This window comes from Oryza sativa, chromosome 6 (genome assembly GCF_034140825.1).
Source record: "Oryza sativa Japonica Group chromosome 6, ASM3414082v1".
Classification (NCBI taxonomy): Eukaryota; Viridiplantae; Streptophyta; class Magnoliopsida; order Poales; family Poaceae; genus Oryza; species Oryza sativa.
Window position 1 is genome coordinate 14,698,080 of NC_089040.1, and position 25,521 is coordinate 14,723,600.

General features: G+C 42.7%; 1 protein-coding gene and 1 long non-coding RNA gene across 4 annotated transcripts; one reads left to right on the forward strand and one right to left on the reverse strand.

The window, feature by feature from the left end:
• The first annotated feature begins 14,019 nt into the window (after positions 1-14,019).
• On the forward strand, positions 14,020-18,784 carry LOC4340988 (pheophytinase, chloroplastic). 3 transcript variants are annotated; one of them, XR_010741841.1, is made up of 7 exons: positions 14,020-14,232; positions 14,578-15,256; positions 15,685-15,911; positions 16,459-16,650; positions 16,732-16,888; positions 17,551-17,655; positions 18,198-18,784. XR_010741841.1 is itself a non-coding variant. In XM_015788264.3 (6 exons), exons 2-6 carry the CDS (start codon positions 14,606-14,608, stop codon positions 18,429-18,431), a joined length of 1,461 nt encoding a protein of 486 aa, XP_015643750.1. In that variant the 5' UTR covers positions 14,020-14,232; positions 14,578-14,605; the 3' UTR covers positions 18,432-18,784. The 3 variants fall into 3 exon arrangements, 2 of the variants coding, with proteins under 2 accessions (XP_015643750.1, XP_015643751.1); XM_015788264.3 differs by lacking the exon at positions 17,551-17,655; XM_015788265.2 differs by lacking the exon at positions 18,198-18,784 and having other exon boundaries at positions 17,551-17,816.
• Positions 18,785-20,748: 1,964 nt separating this feature from the next.
• On the reverse strand, positions 20,749-21,791 carry LOC136357071 (uncharacterized). The gene is made up of 2 exons (XR_010742123.1): positions 21,258-21,791; positions 20,749-21,076 (listed from the first exon to the last, which is right to left on the reverse strand). It is a non-coding gene; the product is annotated as an uncharacterized lncRNA (long non-coding RNA).
• Between the last annotated feature and the right edge of the window lie 3,730 nt (positions 21,792-25,521).

The following is a 25,521-nucleotide window of genomic DNA, read 5'->3' on the forward strand; positions in this document are numbered from 1 at the left end:
GGAGGAGGGAAAGCTTCTGCAAGATGGCGTATATATCTGCTGCCGAGTAAACAGAAAGGGAGGGAGGTGAACGAATCGGAGGTTGCGCCGCGTCATAAATGCAATACTAGTAAGTACATACTCCCTCCGTAAAAAAAAAAAAAAAGATAAACTTGGTTTCCGTACTTAACGTGTCCGTCTTATTTAAAAAAATTATGAAAAAAATTAAAAAGACAAGTCACACATAAAATATTAATCATGTTTTATCATCTAACAACAACGAAAATGTGAATTATAAAAAAATTTCATATAAGACGGACAATCAAAATTGGATACGAAAATCCAGAGTTTGCTTTTTTTTTGACGGAGGGAGTACATATTTATGGGCGAATAGCTATTTTCATTCTAAAGTTTAGGCGTCACGATTAGTAACTACTCCGTACTCCGATATGGTTTAGGAGTATTTTATTAAAACTGATTCTTTGAGTCAATATGGTTTCTGTATTCCATAAGTCCACTCAGTAAACTCCTAGTCCTAGGCCTTTTGGCAAGATCCATCGGAAAACGTCGACTTATACGTATCTCTACTATTATATATCTCTACTATTATAAAAATTAAAGATGTTTTTGTCGGTATTTTGGTATGTCATCCGTGTATGAGTCGGTTTTTAAGTTTGTTTGCTTTTAGAAATACATATCCGTATTTGAGTCGATTTTTAAGATAGTTCACTTTCGATAATACAGAAGGACTCATATACGAAATCTATTTAAAAAAACTCGCATGCTAACTTGAGAATCGGACTCCTAAGTCCTAACTGCAGCTCATGAATTTCATCTTAACTAAATCATATCTCTACTATTATAAAAATTGAAGATGTTTTTGTCGGTATTTTGGTACGTCATCTGTATTTGAGTCGGTTTTTAAGTTCATTCGCATTTGGAAATACAAATCCGTGTTTAAGTCGGTTTTTAAGTTGTTTACTTTTAAAAATACAAAAGGAGACGTATAAGAAATCACTTTTAAAAAAACTTGCATGCTAACTTGAGATGATCAGACTCTTAATTGCAGCTCGATCATGCGAATTCCCACATTAAATTTCACCATAATTAAACCATACTGAAAAGTTATGTGTGTATGACAGGTTGATATGATGGAAAAGGACTGAAGTTTGGATTCATAGATCTAAAGTTTAGGCGTCACGATTAGTAACTACTACGTACTCCGATATGGTTTAGGAGTATTTTATTAAAACTGATTTCTTTAGAACACCGTCACAATAAGTCCACTCAGTAAACTCCTAGTCCTAGGCCTTTTGGTAAGATCCATCGGAAAACGTCGACTTATACGTGTCTCTACTATTATATATCTCTACTTATATATTATATAAAAATTAAAGATGTTTTTGCCGGTATTTTGGTACGTCATCTGTCTATGAGTCGGTTTTTAAGTTTGTTTGCTTTTGGAAATACATATCCGTATTTTAGTCGATTTTTAAGATAGTTCACTTTCGATAATACATAAGGAATCATATAAGAAATCTATTTAAAAAAACTCGCATGCTAACTTGAGAATCGGACTCCTAAGTCCTAACTGCAGCTCATGATTTTCTATATATATATATATATATATATATATATATATATATATATATATATATATATATATATATATATATATATATATATATATATATATATATATATATATATATACACACACACACACACTAGCAAAAGTGCCCGTGCGTTGCACTGGGTGTTTACGTAGTGTGTATAGTGAAAAAAGTGTTGTTTGGTTTAGACAACTAATCTACTAAAAAAATTGTTTGCTTTTAGATAAATAATCTGCTCTTTATTTGTAGAAATGATCTTTAGTTTGGATGATTTGTAGCACGGGAGAAAATGGATGGACGAATAATACGATTGTCTTTGCCCAAAAGGCGACGGATGAAAATTGGTATCATGAACGAAAATATTTATTTTTTATGTAGAACACGAGTGGAATTTTTGTACTCAATGTACTTTGAATTGCGAGAATATATATATTTTTAGAAACACATAGTGCAAACGCGCTCACAACACGAGCATTGAGATTGACGAAGTAACCACGAACGCCTCGAGCACCCGTGTCAAATCAAAGATTTGAATCTAGATTGACTGGTTTCACCACAAGAAACCTATCCAGGTAAACTATACCCACTTAGCAATTGTAAGAATATACTTGTGTATTGTTACCTGAAAAAAATATGTCGAGTTCAACAAATTGTAAAAAACAATCTTATTAATTTTGTGAAAGTGAGTATTGTTTTTTATTTACAAATTGTATTTGAGGTCAAATATTAATAAGTAGACATTAAAAAGAAATGAAAGAAGATTAGATGGTGAGGGGAAAAAATAAAAAACATAATAAAAAAAGAGCGGACAAGGACAGGTCAAGAAAATTTTATTATTTAAATATTTTTAATAAATAGATGCTCGTGTGTTGCAACGGGTAAACTAAAATTATAATAAATATAAAAAATATTAGATCATTAGGATTTTGTTTTTATGATATGAGCCCTTTAAAAATATATTCCTTATAGAAATAAAAAAAGTTGTAAAAGAAAGGCCCATTAGACTTAAAACCGAACAAAAATTAAAAACCAACCCTATAAATCTCTATATGTGCCGGTTATATGGCATACTTGTGCTGTTTTTTATTTCAAATACAGAGTGCTCAATTTTTTTTAAAAAAATATAAGGCCCGTCAGGTCTAATCCTTATCCCCGAGCGAGCAAGCGGAGAGCGAGCGGAGCAAGCGGCGCCTCGATCCTTCCATCTCCTCGTCTTCTCGTTTTTCCCGACTTCCCTTATCCTCTCTCTCTCTCCTCCCTTCCTTTTCCTCTTTCTCGGTGTTTTCTCCACTGCCGTCGCAGCCAGCGACACCCTCCCCTCTCCCCTCACCAGTGCGCCGCTTCCCCTCCCCCTCGCACGGCGCCCTCCGCTCGGCTGACGGCGCCCTCCCCTCAGCGCCCTCCTCCTCTCGGTCTTCTCCCTCGCTCTCCTCTCTCTCGTAGCTGAGGCGGCAGTCGGCGCCGCAAGAGGGGAGGCGGCAGGCAACGGGTGGCGGCGGCAGGTGGAGATGGTGCGGCCCAGCGGCGGCAGGAGGTGGCATCGGCAGCAATGGCCGCGCCCTCCCCTCCGCGGCAGCGGCGGGAGGAGCGACGACCGCCCAGAGGTGCCCTCCCACTGCCAGATCCGGCGGGAGGAAGGGCTCCGGAGCTGCGCCGCCTCGCCATCCTCCCCGCCGCCACCTAATGCGCCGGTCGATCTAGCGGCGGCGGCTCCCTCCGCCCCCTCTCGCCTTCCTCCGTTGGCGGTGGTGGCGTTGGTGGTAGCCGCGGGCGGATCCGACGGCGGTGGGCGGTTCCCTCCTCCGCCGCCTCTCTTCTCCCTCCGGTGGCGGTGGCGGCGGCCATGGATGGATAGCATGGCGACGGCTGAGGGTGGCAGTGGCGACGGTCAAGGTTGGATCCGGCGGCAGGCGAGTGAAATTTTGTGATGTAGTTTTGTGATTGTGATGTATATTGTAGTTCTTCTTGGATGTTTATTTTGTGATTTTGTGATGATTGTGGTTGAGTGATTTGGTTGTGCCGATTTTGGGAATTATTTCTATTGTATCTGATTGTGAGAGGGATTGGGATTCGGGGGCTGCGGGCGAAGGCGCACCGCGAGGGACGAAGGCGCCCTTCGTCCGATTTGTGACGACCGGAAAAATCCAAATATTTATATTAGTTATAGATATATCCAAGCAAACTCACACGGTGAATTTCATCTTAACTAAATCATATCTCTACTATTATAAAAATTGAAGATGTTTTTGTCAGTATTTTGGTACGTCATCCGTATTTGAGTCGGTTTTTAAGTTCATTCGCATTTGGAAATACAAATCCGTGTTTGAGTCGGTTTTTAAGTTTGTTTGCTTTTAAAAATACAAAAGGAGACGTATAAGAAACCTCTTTTAAAAAACTTGCATGCTAACTTGAGATGATCAGACTCTTAATTGCAGCTCGATCATGTGAATTCCCACATTGAATTTCACCATAGTTAAACCATACAATAATAATATGATTAAAAAAGCCTTCACCCGTTGCAACGCATGGGCATTTTTTCTAGTTATATAAAAATTAAAGATGTTTTTACCGGTATTTTGGTACGTCATCCGTGTTTGAGTCGGTTTCTATGTCCATTCTCTTCTGGAAATACACATGCGTATTTGATTCGGTTTTTAAGTTGGTTTGCTTTTAGAAATACAGAAAAAGTCGTATAAGAAATCTCTTTAAACAAACTCGCATACTAACTTGAGATGATCGGACTTCTAATTGCAGCTCATGATTTTCTTGAAATATATATATATATCTAAGCGAATTCCCACAGTGAATTTCACCTTAACTAAATTGTATAATAATAATAAGATTAAAATAACTTTTACCCGTTGCAACACACGAGCATTTTTTCTAGTCTTATAAGAATAGAAGGATTAAACGAAGAAGAAAGGACCGACCATGTAAAATATTGTGATGTTCGGTCTAAATTATGTCGACGTTTGGTATCACAACTAAGGTATTTGTATAGTATGGGGATTGTTGGTACCAGGGTATATGCGAGACTTAGGTAAAAGAGATAGAGGCGAGGATTTTTATATAGGTTCGGGTCCCTTATCTTATAGGTAATAGCCCTACATCCTGTTGGCCGAAGCCGGTCGTTGCTCTTATTCATCATAATCACACCAGTACAATATTTGGGGTAGCCTATCTAATTGTTGTCGACTTGGCGGTCTGAAGTACTGACTCATAGTCGACAACAGGGTAGCCTTACTCCTCGAATCCGCATCCGGCAAGATCAAAGACAGCGCTTTCGTCTCTCCTAACAGTATCCGTAGACACCATAGGGGACTAGCCATGCTTATCTCTGAAGTCGATATCCGGCGTCTTGTCTTGACGTATATTGGCTTGTATGTTGATCTTGTGTCTTGATCTATTGTTCCGTGTCCCCTCTCCTCCTAGGGGGCCTTATATTTATACCCATAGGTGTCCTCTTGTCCAAGTAGAACTAGGGAAACCAATATGGATACAATCCGAGTAGTCCTTGTCGTTTCCATGTAGAACTCTATTCATCCTTCCTTATGCGGAACTCCTCCTATATCCGAAGGCTGTTTCCGTATAAGACATGGTATGTGGTGGGTCCTGCCGAGATTTAGTCGACTACTATTAGGTATGTGGTATCCATAACCCTGACAAATTAGAATCCAAAGCGATATTAAAATGTAAGCTTCAACCTTTAAGAACGACATTAGATAGAACTATTGTTTTTTTTACAACAAAGGATAACTGTAAACACTCACAACACGTGCACGCTCACACCTATGAATGCGCACACACACCCTATCATTGTAAACACCTTTGAAAGACGAGTCGACATATCTTGATATAGACAAAATCATCACGGGTGTCTCTGCTATTGACTGGTACGTCGATGTCGATAGACTACACCCGCATATGGTATTTGTAGAATATGGGCAATGTTGAAACCATGGTATATGCGAGATTTTACCAAGAACGCGGTGAGATAAAAGCTTATACTGGTTCGGGCTCTCAAGATGAGTAACAATCATACCCCAGTTTATATGAATATATGAGGAAAAACACCGCACAAAAGGTACAATGGGGGAATAAGATAGCTAATATAAACCATCGACTAGATCCGTCGAGAACGGCTCTACAAGATCTAATCGGCAACTAGCGCTTCGGCTTCCTCTTGATTGTATCCTGATATGGATATGGGTATGGCTTATAATTCGATGTCCTCCTCTCCACGGTTGGCCTTGTACTTATAGCGATGACCACATTCTTCTCCAAGTAGAACTCGGTGAACTAGGACAAGATATGGGCTAAGGAGACCTTAGTTTCCCCGAATAGGACTCTGATACCTTCTATCCTAAGAAGACAGTTTCTTTCTATATTTGTAGTTTTGCCTTAATCTAAGTATACCTTCCCGTATACCATTAGGTATGTGATACTTTCGTACAGTACAAACCAAGTATAGGAGGCATGCCTTATCGTTAACATTGATAATGAACATGACGATGTTCTTAATCAAACAATATAAGAAATAGCCTTCATCAGGCTTACCTGTCAATTCTCGGATGATTGAGTAGGTATAAAGCACTCGACAAGGTTATCCTTCTATCCGTGATTGAGAACACAGCCTAAACTTGAATTTGAATTCAAGTCAAGAAACATGACCTGCCATAAACACCTGTAGATATTTTGTTGACAATTTCTCTTTCTTTCTTGAAATTCAAACCATAGGATTTGACTTATAAATCCCACTTGTGAGATGCATTTGAGTTCTGTTTGAATTGTTAGCACACTCGCCTTCCTTTGTCGCACCAATTCCCTCACTTTGGTAGAGAAAATCCTAATCCCCCAAAATCCACCAACCACCGCCAAAGCTTCCATGGATCTCCCGAAATCCATCATCACGGACGAAGCATTGGCGAAGCTGCAGCGAGAAGCAGCTCTCTCGAGCGCTCAAGTGCTAGGGCGTTCAGAAGGAGGTATTGATCCCCATACAAACTTAGGGAGAATCATCACTTTTACTTCTTTCGTCCAATGCAGTTTTTTGCCCCTTCCTTCTAAATTCCTTTCTCTTCTTCTTGACTTCTATGATCTCCACCTCCTCTACCTAAATCCCATCTCCATTGCCTTCTAAGCATCTTCACTCATCTATGTGAGATGTACCTTGGGGTACAACCTTTTCTAGATTTGTTTAGGTATTTCTATGAGGCTAGGTGGATGGAATCGTCCAGAGTTTATGGATGCAACGGTCTCCGCCTCCGGGATGGGATGAAGGGAGAATACATCCCCTTCAAATGCATGTTCTCGAGGAAGAAGTGGAGAAATAAATGGTTCTTCCTCCATGTTGACGATACCGCTTGAAGCATCTAGGCCCCGTCGTTGATTTTGGTAATTAATGGCAAGCGCTAATTGTGGACTAACTATTCTCTTGAGTTATACATTTTGAGATTGGTCCATACGATGTGTATGCCATGGATGGTTATCGAGGATTAAAATCAATGGCGCAAAGCAAAAGGAATGAAGGCGGTAAACTAGCAGGTTTATTTTATGATCGAGGAGTTTGGGTGATCATGATTTGTTAGATTTGTTTATAGCTTTGTCGTACTATCAAGAGGGGTAATGAAGTAAACAAAGAGATGATCAAAATGCCACATTAGGTCATTTGCATTTAGACTTGGTTCGCTTCTTCTACATAGCATCCTCTGACCAGGGCCGGTCTAACTGAAGGAGTCATACCGGTCTGACCGCAAGAGGTTGGTCAGTCTGACCGGCGGGCTATGAGCCGGTGGTCGGCCTCTGGGCTGGTGATCTAGAGTCGCAGCCGATCAGACCGAGCCAAGGCCGATCTAACCGACCCCCTCGTTATCAGTGCATTAAATGCACTGTAACAACTAGTTTTCTAGCCGTTACATTATGGGCCGGTCTGACTGGCCACCCCATGGTGGTTTAACCAGCAGGGCACAGAGTTGGGGATTTCGACCCCAACGGCTAGTTTTTGAGGATTGGGGTATAAATACTCCTCCACCAGCAGCAAGGGGACTCTATTAGCACTTTCTTCATTTGCATACACCCCTTGCAACTACTCTCGCACTCTCTAGTGCTTGTGTTCATCCATTTGGTGTGCTTGAGAGTTGATTAGCCAAAAGTTACGTGCATTGCTTCATTGTAGAGCTAGTGTGACACGTGATCATCTCCGTGCCAGGTCATCGCTTGTTACTCTTGGAGGTTGCCGCCTCCTAGACGGCTTGTGGAGGTGTTGCCCTGAAAGAGCATCTATACCCTAGTGGGTTTTGGTTAATTGATGACAAACGATTAAGGGACTAATGCGCTTATTGAATGTATAAGCAAGGGATTAGTCCGATGAAGAACCAACGAAGATGATGAAGAAGAATATGCAATACAACGAGGTTTCATTGTGATCCAAGGCTACAAGTGACAAAACATGGCTAGAGGCAATGAAGGGTTGGTAAGACTTGCTACGTGATGGACCATGCATGGGAGAAGGGCAAGCGAAGGCTTGGCGCCGAAGGACCTGACGTGGTGGTGAAGGAGCAGGTGCTTAGCCAAACACCGATGGACCGATCGAGGCCATAAGAAGTCATAAGTTGCTACGGATCAACCTTATTAGCATCGATAAAAGCAAAGAAAGAAGATGGCGTGAAGGTATTCATATTGGTACAACTTTTCTATTTGCTCTTGAGTTGGTAGGAAAACCGTACTATTGAGGGGGATGTTACTTTGATGACAAGGGATGAGTTTGGTGCTCAAAAATCAATTTTTTCAAACTATTTCTCCTTATTTCCTCTATTCTGAAATTTTTCGGAGTTGTCTGAAATGAGTTTTCGGATTTTCTGAAAGGAGAGTTTTGCTTCTGGAAATTTTCGGAGTTATACGAAAGTGATTTTCGGAACTTCCGAAAATGGTCGTGAAGCCAAAATCAGTTCTGTAAATTTTCGGACTTGTCCAAAATTCATTTTCGGATTTTCCGAAACTGGCAGTGAAGTAAAAATGTGTTCTAGAAATTTTCAGATTTTTCCGAAATATTTTCAGAATTTCCGAAATTCTTTTTTCTGCTGAATTTGTGCTGAAATCTGCAGTTTTCGGAAACTCTGAAAGTACTGTAGCAACTTCAAAAAATAATTCTGAAATTTTTTCGGAATATCCGAAAAATTCTGGTCAAATGAAATTGCCTTCTGTTGATTTCCAAATATGTCCGAAAATGGTTTTTGGAATTTCCGAAAATTGGAATCTTTGTCTCTAACGGGCAGATCTGAGGCTGTGGCTATAAATAGCCCCCTCCCCCTCTAAGCCAAGGTTGCTGGCTCCATTGCTTATCATTTACCCTTGGCTTGTGTTGATTTGAGATTCACTTTGAGCCTTGCCTTCTCACTTCTTCCTCTCCACCGATCTTTAATCTTGGATTTCATGTGTGTGAGAGTGGTTGATTTGAGTTTGTTTGAGTGCTTGGTGTTGACTTCGTGAAGATTTGTTGAGCACTCGATTCATCCCCAAGAAATCTTTGTGGCATTTATTACTCTTGGTAGTTGAGGACACCTAGACGGCTAGGAGTCAACCTCGAGACACCGATTTGTTTGTGGTGTGTTGAGGGAGTTTCTGAAGGTCGGATCTCACCTTCGAAAGGGAAGAGATACCCTAAGTAGAAGGAGGAGTGCATTTGTGTAACCTGTCAATTTCTAGGATCGGCAATATATTTTACGGGGTGCGCTAGATCAAGGAGAGATGGTGACGCAGAGGATTATCCTAGTTCAGGCCCTCGGGAAGAGGTAATACCCTACGTCCAGTGTGTTCTTTCTTGTGTATCGTGGAAAAATGGTTAGAGAAGCCGAAGCCTCTCCCACTTGGGTGCTGGCCACCTTTATACAATCTCAAGCCGCCGGCACCAATCAAGGCCCTGTATCCTCACAATCTGGATACTTGTCTTTCATTACATGATTACGGATTTGTAGCCTCCGCATTCTTGAGTCCGAAAGGCATGGTGGTGTAGCAGTATGCTCCAAACGGGGTGAAGAAAGAGGTCTTGATGCAGTCATCCTCTTTGAGTGCTATCTGGTGGTAGCCTGAGTAGGCGTCGAGGAAGGAGAGCAGCTCACACCCGGCTATCGAGTCGATCACTTGGTCGATGCGTGGGAGCCCGAAGGGGTCCTTCAGGCATGCCCTGTTGAGATCGGTGTAATCAACGCACATTCGCCACTGTTTATTACTTTTCCTTATAAGGACCGGGTTGGCTAGCCAATCCGGATGATACACTTCCTTGATAAAAACCAGCAGCCAGGAGTTTCTTAATTTCTTCCCTAATGGCTTCTTTACGGTCGGAGGCGAAACGACGAAGGCTCTGCTTGATGGGTTTGGCCTCCGGGCGCACGTTCAGGGCGTGCTCGGCGACTTCCTTCGGCACTCTAGGCATGTCGGACGGTTTCCATGCGAAGATGTCCTTGTTGGCCCGAAGGAAGTCAACGAGCGCGCTTTCCTATTTGTCGCCCAACTCGGCGCCGATGATCACGGTCTTGTCTGGGGTCAGGGGGTCGAGGGCGACTTTCTTGGTGGGCGTGCTGCTGCTGCCCATGGAGTGCTTCGGGGCCTTCGCTGCCGGGAGGTGTGGCTCGCTGGGTGCCTTGTCGGCGATGCTTGCAGTCATAGGTTGTTGTTGCAGGGAGATCTCGATGGATTGAGCCATGTTGCAGCTCTCTTTGTCGTAGGCGAAGGATTGCTTGATATCGGCCCAGAGGGAGATGAAAATGATCAAGCGCCCCCCTACCTGGCGCGCCAACTGTCGATTTCTAGGATCGGCAATATATTTTATGGGGTGTGCTAGATCAATGAGAGATGGTGACGCAGAGGATTATCCTGGTTCAGGCCCTCGGGAAGAGGTAATACCCTATGTCTAGTGTGTTCTTTCTTGTGTATGGTGGAAAAATGGTTAGAGAAGCCGAAGCCTCTCCTGCTCGGGTGCCGGCCACCTTTATACAATCTTAAGCCGCCGGCACCAATCAAGGCCACGTATCCTCACAATCTGGATACTTGCCTTTCATTACATGATTAGGGATTTGTTACCATATTCTTGTTTTCTTGCCCAACTATGCTAGACTTGCCATACTAGACATGGGCCATCAGCCCACCCCTCCAGCCTAGACTGGGCCAATACCGTGGGGTACCCGGGTGCCATATCTCCCACACAACCTCACGAGGATAGGGTTGGAAAAGACCCGGCTCATTGTGAGCTCCTCAACGAAGAGTAGAATCCCCTCAAGGATTTGAACTTCGGTAACACATCAACTTGCAAATATCCCGGTGATATCTCTCTCTTACTCGTCTAACTTTGCTATTTGGTGTCGCTAGTAGTTTAATCGCTGTTTGTGCAAACCCATTATCTACTTGTGCCTTTATCCCCTTTTGTTTGTCTTTCTAGCTTGCTAAAAAGCTGAGATTTTCAGAATATCCGAAAATATTCTGAAATATCCGAAAATATTCCAAAATATCCTAAAATTTTAGCTTCCGCATTTTCTTAATAGTTTTAAACGCCTATTCACCCCCTCTAGGCGACATCAAGGTCTTTTCATGCCCGGTGACCTCTCCAAGGAGATTGTGGAGAAGGCCTGACGCCGCTTGTGAGTGGTTTGGAGTTCACTACCTTCGGAGTGAAGGAAGAACTACCCCTAGTGATCGAGGCTTGGGTAGTCCACTTCGTGGGTCGGCTCCCACCTTGCCCACCCCTTGACGAAGGGGGCTTGCGGTGGCTTCATGGTTTTGAGCGGTGAAGTTGGGCTTGACTCAAATGGGGATTAGGAAATCGGTGAGTTTCCGAACCTCGAGTGAAAAATTCCTTGTCTCTTGTCTCATTTACTTATTGCATTTACATTTGTGCAATATACATTCATAGAGACATATTTGAGCCCATATCACCTAGGATTGCAAAACATAACTTAGTTGCTTAGACATTTTTATCCCTCACCAAGCCTAGCAATTTAAGTTAATTTTGATTAGGTGTAATTTAATTTTAATCACCTATTCACCCCTCTAGTCGATATATCGACCCTACACCGCTCCCTGCCCATAATTATTGGGACCGGACCAGTAATTAAACCGGTGATGCCCTCGGTTCGATGGTTTATTTGTTCAACCGGTTGAACCACTGGTTTAAAGCGGTTCAATATAGGTTAAATATATAATTTATTCCTTCTAAACACAAGTTGTTTAATAGCCTGGTGGTTCGTTGGTTCACTTGTATGCATATGGTCTTGGGTTTGTACCAAGTGTCCCCCGGACGCACGTGACCGCCATGCCTGTGCAATCGGGCGGTTCATCTCCGGTTTTCTTCCCGTTTTTTATACAAAACAGGGCGGTCCAACCGGTTTATATCGGGCCAATTGCATAGCCAGTCTTTTAACTGGACCAGACCTGAGGCTCTGGTTCCGGTTTTTTCCGGTCCAATTGCCGGTCCGGTCCAATTATGATAACTATGTCCCTGCCTGACTGTTCCTAAAGATAAACCCACGCATTCCAAATCGTAGACCTCAAAACCCTTCTTGACGCTAGCCTTAGAAAGCTTCATCGAGAAGATCAATGACCTCTGAGTACGTGGTCTGACCGGGTACAAAATTGTCCAAGATTATGTACGTCGTCGGATTCTGCCCCCGCAAGTTCATCTCCACCCCTCCTATGAGTACATGGGGGCTCAAGATGTAAAGCGGCTATCGTGTCGAGATATACAATTCGAAGTCTTCTAACTTGAAAAAACTTGAATTGCTTCTCGACATTAACCTTGTAACCTCTCTTATGTTCCTCTCTTTGATGGGATCATGAGGAGCGCGTAGCCCAAGTGGTAACCGACCAACCGCCATTCGCAGCCAACATTCCCTAGCCGATATGTGATCTCCCACGCACTGATCAAAATGCCATTTTGAATGCAAGTGTTGGGACTACTCTCCTTGTCAATCATATAGTTGCCCGTAGAAATAGTAATCCCAATCCTTACAGGCCTGGTCTTTGAGGCAATTCGTGCAGCATCGCAAGCGTATGTTATGTACTCTTTCTCCAAATTTTTTTCAACTGGGTTTTTCTAGAGTTTTGACAAGGAAACCTCCGGCCCATGAAGGCCTAGCCCAATTAGTAATTGCCCCACTCACTAATATGGAAAGGAACTTATGGTTATGCCTATAAATAGAGGGAGGAGTCTCACTATTGTACACTTGAGACAATGAATGAATGAGAAAGCATACCACAAACCCAGCACTTAATTGCCTACCACTTGTGGACTTATTGTCTGCCACGATAAAAGAACAACAACATACCTTGGTGTCTCCTGTTGAATGTATTATACTACAAACCTAGCTATTACCCATGTTGGCTTGTGGTTAGTACAATTAGTGCTTCACAATAGTAGCTCGTGAACCAGTCCTTAATTGTCATGAGCACGACCATCAAAACCATATGCTCACAACCTACCATGAATATGGTTTTAGTTGTTAAGATTAATTAACTAATAATGATTAATCATTGTGAGCTATTATTAAATGGCCATAATTAATTATAGATGAAGCATTAATTATCCCAATAGTGTACTAATGTTTCTAAACATGGCTTAAGCCTCCTAATAACTTTAGCTAAAACCACATGATGTTGTAGCTAATCAAATGGCCCGATTCGACCTCTTCTCCTTGCTCTCTACCACCGCCATCTCTTCTTACACATGGATGGCATGGCAAGCGTCGGGACACCCAGATCTAAGCAGAGAAGTAGGTCCAACAACATCTGTCCTCTGGATCGGTTGGTGCTAAGGTGGTGGATATCTGAGCGTACCCAACACTTACGACGTCAAATCTGATAGTCTTATTCATGGGATTTAATAATTTCTCTCTTCTTCCTTCTTTTTTTTCCTCCATCTGGAAGCTTTCATTTTTTTAGACGGCTGCAATTCTCCTCCGCTATATTCGCTAGATAACATGGCTCAATTCCTTCTACCCGTCGGGAGCACGGAAGCAAATACTCGAATTTTACCACGCGTTTCTCTCCCCGATAAAATGGCTCTGAATTCGTACGACGAGTCTGCAAAATATCCAATACTACCCAATGTGCATCGCGTAGTAAACGCGCTGCCGTCAATACCTGGAATTCTCCGCAAAACGGCCAAAATCCCGGTCATTTTCCGCGCGTTTGCTTGCAAACCTCTCCTAACTACCAGGCCGCACAACAAACGAACCGACCGGGCCTGCCCCTTCCTCCATAGTAGTTCCATCATTGTCTCGAAGCCCGAGTTCGACACGTGCTTACGCTAGTCCGGCAGACCGGGTGGAGGCGGATCTTGGCCTTGGCTCGCTGGCTCACGGTGGACGATGTCCACGTGCTGGCCCCCGCGCAGCGTTGGGCTCGCCTCCTCCACTCCTCTCGTCCACCCGAGGATGACGTGCACGCATGGGCAAGCGAGACCACGAGGTCGCCGGAGGAACCGTCTCGCTGCGCGGTGGTTCCCACCTCCGCCCCTCCCCATCGCATCTCGCGCCCTATAAGCGAGCTCAGCTGCCCGCTCCCTCTCCGTTCTGAGCTCGCAGTTCTACTAGTTTAGTTTTTGCGAAGTGTTCTTCTCCAAATCACCTGAGAAATAGGTGTCGATTTTCAGGTATGATTCACCGATTTCTCACTAGGAGAGAGTAATCTGTAATTAGGTGTTTGCTATGTCTTTTTTTCTTCCTGGGGACTCCCTGGCATGTGTGTACTACTCGTGCGGGGAACAGTTCCCGGGTTTCGCATGAATTGCTGGATTTGGAATTGGTTTGCTGGCTGGTCGAAGCTCATTTTCGCTGTGTAGATTAGTTTTATTCTCGAGAACTTAACCCATCTGTTTGATACAGTTAAAATTTTGGTTTCGGTTCTCCCGATCAAATTAATCTGAAGGCTGATAGTTCTTGGTTTCAGTTTTTCGAGTTCGCTCTTTTAAACGTATCTTTCGGTTTATCTGTTGCAGAACTAGCGTGCTAGCCACTAGTGTGGCCATGGAAGTGGTTTCTTCCAGCCACTCCTGCTTGGCATTTAACCGAACACCTAGCAGTGCTTGGAGGTTTCCGGGGAATGGTCTTGGTCCAGGGCATGCAAAGCTCACTCGGCCAAGAAGTGCAATTCTTTGTGTGCGGTCAGGGACAGCTTCGAATCCTGCTGATTCTGGGAAAGTTCATGCGAGCCATGGGTTCTATGTAAGTGATGTCGATGCAGCTCTCCAAGGGATCCCGAAGAAAGTCGGTGAGATCGAGAAGATGATCATTCCGAGCTTGCCAGAAGGACCTGAAAGCTCTCTAATTAGTACTGGTTTCTGGGAATGGAAGCCGAAGCTGAGTGTATATTATGAAAAGTCTGGCATAGACAATAGCAAGGCACCGTCTGTGCTCTTTCTACCAGGTTTTGGAGTGGGAACGTTCCATTTTGAGAAGCAATTGAAGGATCTTGGCCGTGATTACAAAGTATGGACAATGGATTTTCTAGGGCAGGGCATGTCGTTGCCATGTGAAGATCCTGCTCCTAAGAGCACATCAGGAGAGCTAGATGAGGACACATATTGGGGTTTTGGACAAGAATTACAACCATGGGCGGAGGAGTTGGTGTATTCGATAGATTTGTGGCGTGACCAAGTTCAGCATTTTATTGAAGAGGTACTTCTTTCAACTATTTTCTGTGTAGTTTTATGTTTACTTTGCTAAAAAAATATCATCTTTAGTTCACAAATCCTAGTATGCTTTGCACTCTTTGAAGGGCCTGCAATAATAGCTATTTATTAGTTATTGAAGATTCTTGAATCTCACAAACTTCAGCGTTTCATATTCGGTTAATAGAATATAAGAACCGTTATGTTGCCCAAAGCAGGTGCCCTGTTTTTTGGCACACACACTTGTAACACATTCTTTTATTCCAGTATCTAGAATAGAGAGCAAAGGAGCCCTGTTCCCAATCTCATATAGCAGGTTTGACATTTGTGTTATTATGTGTAATGCCAAAGTTCTTAAGTTTACTTATCCATAACAGTCCTACCATGAGATTCATATCATATGTTTCTTATGCTAATTTTGTAACCTTCTTTCAGGTTATTGGTGAACCAGTATATATTGTGGGGAACTCTCTGGGAGGTTTTGTTTCTCTATATCTTGCTGCATCCTGTCCACACCTTGTAAAGGGTGTCACATTACTTAATGCAACCCCATTTTGGGGATTCCTTCCCAACCCTGCTACATCTCCTCGCTTGTCGAAGATTTTTCCATGGGCTGGGACATTTCCACTTCCATCGTTTGTGAGGAAACTTACTGAAACAGTGTATGTGCTACCCTTTAGGTTTTGGGAAACACATGTGCATATTGATATTGAATAATCTTAAATTTATCCCTTCTGCTAATTATTGGTGTACTATTTTTTTTCATTATAATGAATGCATGGAATGCAAAAGTTTTATGATACTTGTAGCAAGGCATAGCATCTGTAGATTGCTACCTTTTGTTTTGACAGAAATTGATTGCATACTTCACCAGTGAAGAAACGATTTAGACTATGTTTAGTTTGCATATGGTACTATAAGTATAGCTAATAATTGTTTTTTCAAAAAAAAAACGTGTTTTTTTATAAAATCACACCTAGATATAAAGTATATTTCTGTATGTCATTTTCTGCCATTATTTTTCCTTTTACATTGTCATTCCTCTCTCATGTTAGGATGGTAGGCTGTGCAATGTATTGGTGTTTTAACAGATTAAACAAGCTGTTATTCAATAGCAATTGTGTGGTCCCTGCATCATTTAGAACTATGCAAGTTATCCATGTGGTGATATAAATTTGGTGGATCTCATTTAATATCTTTTTGGTGCAGGTGGCAGAAAATAAGTGATCCAAGAAGTATACAGGGCATACTCAAGCAAGTATATGCTGACCACTCAACGAATGTGGACATGGTGTTCTCGCGTATTATAGAGACAACACAACATCCAGCAGCTGCTGCATCATTTGCATCCATTATGTGTGCTCCAAAGGGACAAATATCCTTCGAAGAAGCTCTATCTAGGTAAACTGGATATACTATTTGATGAATTGCCATGTTGCTTACAAAATACGATTTTGTATTTTTACATTTCATAATCTGCAGGTGCCAAAGGCAGGGTATTCCCATATCTCTTATGTATGGGAGAGAAGATCCTTGGGTTAGACCTATTTGGGGTATTAAAGTGAAACAGCAGGTGCCAGAATCACCGTATTACGAAATCAGTCCTGCTGGTCACTGCCCTCATGATGAGGTTCCTGAGGTAAAACATTCATTGTGTTTGGAAATAAAGCTCGTCATATTTAGTTTGTACCAGATAGTTGATAGTTCATTTTGTAGCCGTGCATTCTGTTTTGGGTGGATACTGTGGCTGGTGGGCTGTGTGTGTTTAAGAAAGGTCATGTTCTCTGAATATCATCCATGTTGATTACACATAAGAAACTATGGAACAAAAACTGGAGGAAATTTGTATCAGTATCTAGTTTGTTTTGACCAACATTTGAAATCTCTATTTAAATCTAGAAATTTCGGTATACAACCAATGGCCATTATATGGGACTGCAGCCTTAGCTATGAGTTTCTACAAAGATAGGCAGCTGTATCTTAGAAGCTAAATGCTATTAGTGGAATCAGATCTGGATCAGCACAACAGGTTGTCAGATGCTATCTTTAGGTGGGGTACCAGGGAAGCCCAAGAATCACAACTGTTTGCGAATTCCTCATGATAGGATTTTCTGCTAGGGCAATGAATATGGATTGTACCATTTGTAAGCTTAACATTTTTTCTGCAGTTTTTGTTTAATTCTGTAGCATGCATTTGATACAAAGACACCTTGGGGCACTAATTTTTTTATGGTTGAGTGTGTTTAAGTTCCCTAGTTTTCTCCTTTGAAGTTACAAGACATTATATGGTTGAGGTTGTAGGTTCCAGGAAAAAGCCTTGCCTGGTGGATCACTGGGCGCCTTCAGGCATCGTAACCCCTTGGGGCGGTGCGAGGGTACCTCTCTTCCTCGGCAAGTTTTCTCTAGGTGAAAACCACATCTTTGTTAGAAGGTGGGCGATGGTGCCGTCCTTGATGGCGTGACCTCCGTGGTGGCATCGTTTTCGAAGTCTCGTCTTTGTGGTGTTGTCGTGGGCCTAGCGGCGATCAGCCACGCATAGCGAGGGTCGTTTTGGTGCTAGGCTTCACTCAGTGGTTTGTGCTTTTGTGGTTAGCGTGTGGTTTTAGGACGTGCCCTGTGGTGCGCATCCGTCCTCGACAGCTTTCTGTTGTGTTTTTTCTTGTAACTTTTTCTCCTTAATGCATTCGGATGGCCTCCTTTGGCCTTCCCGGCGAAAAAAAGTGGCAAGACATGTTCTATGTTTTTTTTCTTTCCTTTTTTAATCTGTAGAGTTAGTTCAATTTTCTGCATTTATATAAAGATATATGTTTCACATTTTACTCCTCACATATTCCTATTTTTGAGAGTGCCTTCTTCTGTTTAATCATTCATGAAAACTGCTTAAGGATTGTCTCTGTGATGACAAAATATATATATGTCCTTTACATATGATTTTGGTCTTTGGACAGGTTATAAACTACTTACTCAGAGGATGGCTAAAGAATGTCGAATCTGAGGGTTCAGTTGCAGTTCCATTTCTTGAAGAACCCAGCTATGCTGAAAATGGTGTATCAAGGGAGCTGGAATTTGTTAGGGGAGGATCAAAAAAATCTGTCCATGTGCGACTCTTTGGTTCTAAAATTTCCTTATGGAGCCAACTTCGTTCGCTTTTGAAGTCCAACACATGGGTAATATCTAGATAAGATAGATTGTCCATACAAGTATGATGTTAGAAGCTTCAGTCAAATATTGTATTCATTATTCTTTATTTAAAGTAGTCAGTTTGATGTCTAGAACTCTAGATATACCCAGTAGACAGGATTTTGAACATTTCTAGTGGATGTAAAAATAGCAAGCTTCAAAATTCTTGTGCCAGAACAAAGGGAGTAGCCAAGTTTAGTCCTTGTTTGTATAGGCTATCAATCTTTATCAAGTTCAAATTGTGATTTCTGTATAAGCAGAAAAATTGGTATCATATGCCATTGTTATAGGATCCACACTTCACTGTCCTTAGAACTTTCAGTTCTATATCAACTCAGGTGCTTTTTTTCAAAAAGGTAGAATGGACCATGTGGAATTGTGGATTATGTTGCGGCTTAATGGATAACTCGTCATTTTGACAGGTTTAAGTTATGTTAGATTGTTAGGTGCAATTTTGTCGGAATTGTAGATCCGCCATTGTGTTAATATGTGAAAGAAACAGCGAAAGTGGAATAAAAAGAGAGAACCTTCAGCAGTATGTTCAGAATGTTGGATCATTTGGTGTCAGCTACGTAACTGTTTTTTTCCCCTTCATCATTGCAACTTGGAAGGCCCTCCAGGCGCTGCTTGTTGGGGTGGAACGGCATTCCCTGACCAGTAGCTAAAAGTAGTTTTTCATATTGTAAGATGCTTTGACGTTTTGGGTTTTGAATGGATTTATGCATGTGCTTCGTATATGTGTCGAATTTCATACGGATGTTAGTGTATCTAGACGGGTGATGGAGAGACTAACGTTCTTGTAGTATAAAACACTTACAAAACACAGAGTATATTTTAGATGGGAGTAATATATATTTTAGTGACAATTTTTTTTTCTACCACTAGAAAAAATACCTGTGTGTTACAAGGTGAAGGCTATTTTAATTGTGTCATTGTTATACAATTTAATTAGGGTCAAATTCACTGTGTGAATTTAGGGCCAAATTCACTGTGGGAATTACTTGAATATTTTCTTTTTAGAAAATCATAAGCTGTAAATTTTGGAAAATAGAATACAATCTGTTTGTTGAATTGCGTTGTGTGGAAATCATGATTTAAATAGAGCATGGTCTTCTAGTGTCTCATATTATGTGGGATGCACGATCAATCCTAGGCAAGGCCTAGTTCCCAACTTTTTCTTCAAACTTCCAAATTTTTCATCACATCAAAACTTTCCTACACACACAAACTTCTAACTTTTCTGTCACATCGTATTCAATTTCAATCAAACTTCTAATTTTGGTGTGAACTAAACACACCGTGTCTTGTGTTGTAAAGAAAGTTTGTGTCTTAAGGTTTTTCTCGAGAGATTGTCCATCATGCAGGCCTGGTCATGATGGACAATGGGCGTTGAGCCATACCTAAACCACACGGTTCGATGACCGATTGATGTGCTGAGGACGAATGATCGGGTACAACAGCGAACGATTAGCTAGTGACGGAACAATAATCGGATATGAACAATAATCGGGTGATTTCTGCAAAAAACTTACATATTTTAAGTATGTTAATTATATTAAATAGATACTTCCTTCATACTCATATTAAAAGTCGTTCTAATGCCTTGGTCCGTTTTCGCAAAAGAAGTTGCTGTTCGCCCGCGGGGTCATGTATGGATGCGATTGCCCCTCGCCGCCTCGTTTCGCTGCAAGCGTAGTTATTTGGTGCATCCTATTAGGAAAAAAAATTTGGTGCAGACCGGCTGCAAACCAACGCGCTGCAGCCCCAACCTGGATAGATGCCGCGTGGACAGAAGTCTAATCGAACACTTGCCATGAATATGCCCAGAGTGGACGTTCGGCGGCTCGGCTCGTTCGACTCCGTGGAAAGGGGCGTGCTTGGCTCGGCGCGTTCGAGTAGATGAATCAACATATTATTTCGATACCCTAGATCACGCGGGGACGCGAAGAGAGACGTCTCGCCAGATCGCGGCCAAAATCGCCGGCAACCGCTGCCGCCATGACAGAAGCTTCATGGATGACGTAACCACCATGGCAAGAGGAGGGCAAGGGAAGGATCCAGCCACGGGGTTTCTTGTGACCGGACATCAGCCATTTTCGCCTGCACTAGCACATGGCATGGCAGCAAATGATTATTTTTATTTACACTGTCATTTGTGACAATGAATTTGGTACCAACGTTTGAGAAGGATCAGTTTTTAGACATCACATTTCAGATTTTACCTTCATGATTTCAGATTGCATAATTTTCTATATTGAATTTTTCAAAGGTATTGAATAAGAGAAAAATCACTTTTTTTAACACATCCATCACATTGCATGATTCAGAACACCCAACATGCCATGTATATTTCAGATTAAAGAATATATTGCACATTTATACCTTGCAAATTGACCAAAAAAGTGCAGATTACAGCTTGCAGCATAAATCCTTGCAAACTCTACAATTTACAGATTACAAAGAAAGTCTATAATCAACAAACTACAATCCTCTTTTGCCACATTTACAGTCCTTTCAGGCAGAGCATTTCTCTCTTCTGTATTTTGCCCAAAACATAGAGAACCACAGGGTGACATGCAGAGTATTTCCCTCTTCTATATTTTTCACAAAAGATAGAGAACCGCCATTGCTCCATCAGGCTAAGAACCTACAAGAGAATGAGGATTTTTGTCATGGAATGGATGGAGGTCTACTTTTTATGTAATTCAAGGTATGGGAAACAATTGAAAAAACTCTGAACAACATTTAGATGCCATCTTCTGAATTTCAGACGTACGTACTGAACATTAGGCTCATCACAAACAACATAAAAACGCTCTGATCTCTACCTAATTAAGCTTGTAAACATGTGCAGCCACCACCCATCCTGGTTTGCCGTGCTCGTTGCTCCGATCTCGCAAATCAATATATGGATTTAACTACTAATCTGATGAAATGTACACACGCTGGATGGGGGTGTACACACTGACACTGCAAAACTACAGCTCTCTATACCAATGTGTTGATGGTGGTCGACGGCTAGGTACGCGTGCAGAGTGACCAGGAACAGATAGAGCAGTCGCTTCCTCACGTTCGCCGACACCAACCTTTCTGGGCCCGCCACCATCGCCGAGAGAAGAACGCGCCTCATGCTCACCATTGCCGACCCGGCCATCACTGGATTCGCTGCCGTCACCGACGGCGCCCATGGCCAGGAGACAGGGAGGTGGAGAGGAACGCGTGTCTCGTGCTCACCCTTGCTGGCCCGGCCGGCCGTCTTTAGTGAGGGAGATGGACGGGCGAACGCGGCGGCAGACGAGAGAGATGGGCAGACGAGGGAGGGGATTGTGGATGAGCGAGCCGAGACAGTCTTATCGAGCGAGCCGAAAGGGAATCGAGCCGGACGCGCCGATATCACTTGCTTGGAGCCGAGCGAATCTCGCTGTTAGATCGATAGCCTATCCACGCGGCATCTATCTAGGTCGGGGCTACAGCGGCGTTGGTTTGCAGCCGGTCTGCACCAAATTTTTTTCCAGTTGCGTCTCCTCGTTTCCCAGTCAGCGCTCACCTCGTTTCGCTGCATGCGTCGCCTCGTTACACGGCATGCGACCGGCCGGCTGCGCAAGCAAGAGAGCAGCAGCAGCAACAAGCAAACCGGCCGGACGTAAGCAAGCAAGCAGCAGCAGCAACAAGCAAACCGTCCGCTTATATTTAGGGTTTTGGAGATGGCGATGGACTCAGAGATGGCGGCAGCTTCGGAGGAGGCGCCAGACTCGCAGGTCGACGGCGCGCCGGACTCTGTCGACGTCGTGCCGGACTCCGTCGAGGTGGCACTGGAGTCCGTCGAGACACTGGACTCGGGGATGGCGTTGAACTCCGTCGAGGTCGACGGCGCGTCGGACTCCGTCGACGTCGTGCCGGACTCCGTCAAGGCGCTGGACTCGGAGATGGCGTTGAACTCCGTCGAGGTCGACGGCGCGTCGGACTCCGTCGACGTCGTGCCGGACTCCATCAACGTCGTGCCGGACTCCGTCGAGTTTCTGTGTGCTCGCTGCGGCACGTTCCACGCTAGTGGCATCTTCGGAGAAGCCTACTTCCAAGCTCACCGTCACGCTCGCAGCTGTGCCCGTTGTGGCCTTTTACATGAAGACTACGATATGCCAGCAAGGTGGTTGCATGACATGGAAAAGTTTGATTGTGAGATTTACATTCCTGATGTGGAGAATCTTCAAATGGATGGTAACACCATCATTCTGCCCGAGCAAGTTATAAAGAAGTTGGAAGAGCACATTGAGAAGAAGCAAACAAAGACCAATAAGGTACATGCATTTAACCTAAGATACTTCATACTTGCATCTCCTAATTTGCTTCTTCTAATTTCCTTAATAAACTAACTTGCATCTTCTAATTTGCAGGGAGATTAGCAATGGCTTCAGCTAGCAAGGAAGGTTCGCATGAGATTTGCAATGGTAGCCGATCTTCTCTCCCTAGTTTTTCTTTTTGCATGTGAGTAATCTTGATCTTGTTGCCTCCTTTAAACTTCATGGCTTCCTTCAAAACACTCTGAAGTGTTACAAAAATCCTGTTTGCTTTCCATGGAGAGTACTCTAAGAATGCCTACAAAACATTAGTTCAAGAAATCAATCAATGAGAACATTAGCTATTCAAGAAACAATGAAACAAGTGAACAATTGATCAATTTACCTGTTGGACTGTTGGAACTAGATCTTTTATTGTTTTTGCTCCCTTCTTGTACTGAATGGCTTGGATGGCTCGAAAAAACCCCAAGTCTAGAATGTTAAAATCCGAAGAATTTGGTGGTTGACAAAGAGGCGAATGTCAAACCCTTCTTGCTTAGTGGCCTCACAAAAAACAGGATCATCCACTTTTAAATGGGAAGGTGCATTATCTTGTTGTATGAAAATTGGTTTGTTCACATCTTCTATTGGCCATTTGGCTCGAATGGCAGGCAACACTTTGTTTACCATGAAATCTCTAAGCACATCTCTTGTGATTGAAATTATTGGCTTGATTACTTCTTCTCCACGAAGACGATTCCCACTACTTCTAACAGCATGTCTATAAGTGACAAGTGGAAAACAACCAATTTTCCCATCAAAAACACATTCTCCATTCCTAAACCTTGGCCGAGCACAAACACACAAAAACATGAGCCTAGGGATGTAATTCTTGTTCTTACAGTGCGATGTGGTTCATCTTCATCGGGTAGCAAGTAATATTTCTCAGATTTTTGAGAGAGGTAGAACCATTTTTCATCAATGAACACAAAGTCAAAAAAATCCTTAAATCTTGGATCACCAAGCAAACCCCGCTCAACCATGTCAACATACCACTTCAACCTAGTTTTCTTGCTAGCATCTGTGTGGTATGGTTTGATGCTACTAGAGTGGCGCCTAAGCATACCTTTTTTCAAATACCTTTGTATCCTAGCTTTGCTTATACCAAGTTTGCTAGACACATCTTCTATGGTCATTCTTTGCTTGAGAGGAATGTTGCGCAATTGTTCCAAATCAAGAGGGATTGCCTTACGTCCACATTTACCCCTTTTTTACTAGCAACCACAACCGGAATGTTATGAGCAAGTTGATCTTTACCTCGCTTCCATAAGCGTTGAACTGACTGAATGTGAAGACCAAAATGATCAGCAACAATTCTTGAATGTTTCTTTTCTAGCACCCCATCCTTGCTTTTTGCCAACAAAACTTGATAAACGACTTTCCTGAGTTCTTCTGACATCTCTTTCCTTCGGTGTTTTACTTGAATGGGCGCCTCAACAACATGTCCTAGCAAAAGGATAAAAACAAACGCATTCAAAATAATAGCCATGCTTACCTAAAAAACAAATGTTTGTATCAAGTGACAAGATAAAATCAAATCCAACAAAATAATGGCCATGGCTTACTTGCGAGGTTTTGTACATAACCAAAATCAACAGCACCAAATTCATCTAGTGGCAGGTTCAGATCAATTCCTATCAGAAAAAAAAGAAACACTAAACTAAGAAAAGAAATACTTGCCATGCAACCAGACATGCAAACAAACTGCTTGGGCCATGCAACAAACTAAGAAACTAATTTGATGTTGTTGCTTACCAATGTTGTCATCCTCTTCTATGCGAACGTTCAGATCAAAGTCAGCAACTCTTGCATCAGCCATAGCATGTGGTACTTAAAGGAAAAGAGAGTGGAAGTGAAGAGATGAAGCACTGTAATAGAATGAGAAGAGGTCGGGGGAAAGACTCCGTTTAAATAGAATGGTGGAACTCAAAAGTCGGAGGTAAACGAGCGCTAAAAATAGAATGCCGTGGCGCCATCGCGAAAATTGTTTACTCATGTGAAAACGGCGCAAAAATGGCGCCATGCCCAGCTGAAACATGCATGCAAAATCCGAGTGGTTTCGAACCTGCGACCTTGGGAGTTGGAACTCACTCCACGCTGCGCTAGCCATTTGAGCTATGATTGCTTCTCGTATGGAATGCATCCACAACCCTATTTATTAGGGGCAGACAGGGAAAAATACCCCCTAATTAATCACTCCTTGGTATGCACAATCATGTCCTAAACGACTTCTAATATGAGTATGGAGGGAGTATAGGTTTACTATACAGTTGCCTGCTGTTTTTTATTCTTTTATCATCCGAACTAGCTGGTGGCATGCGCAATTGCATGGGTAGCAACACCAAAATTATTAATTTATTCACATGCATTTACTTCAACTTTGTAAAATAGCCACCACGTTGTCTTATGACTTTCAAAGATCGAACCTTATTATCCTATGGTGATGCGGACATCACTCCTTCTGATACACACAACAATCCTCCAACGATCATTCAAGAACCGATAACAAGAGCTCGTACGCAGCAATTGAATTTAGAGGTGAGCTTGTTCTTATGTTCTTCTTTGTACGAATTCGAGAATAGATTGCTACCTAATAATTATATTGTGATTAGGAACAATGGAGGGGATAAAGGAGACACTTGGAGAAGTACTTAGAGCCATGAAGAATCATCGAGGATGTCCAAGTTAAGGAGGAGGCCCAAACCAAGTTGACCTCGGGTGCAATTCGGAGTCCAGGACCAGTCTGCACTAAAAT

Bases quoted from the DNA above. Each gene is read 5' to 3' on its own strand.
- LOC4340988 (XM_015788264.3), top strand. From the start codon at position 14,606: ATGGAAGTGGTTTCTTCCAGCCACTCCTGCTTGGCATTTAACCGAACA. The intron at 15,257-15,684 runs GTACTTCTTTCA...ACCTTCTTTCAG, and splicing joins TTCAGCATTTTATTGAAGAG to GTTATTGGTGAACCAGTATA. The intron at 15,912-16,458 runs GTATGTGCTACC...TTTTTGGTGCAG, and splicing joins AGGAAACTTACTGAAACAGT to GTGGCAGAAAATAAGTGATC.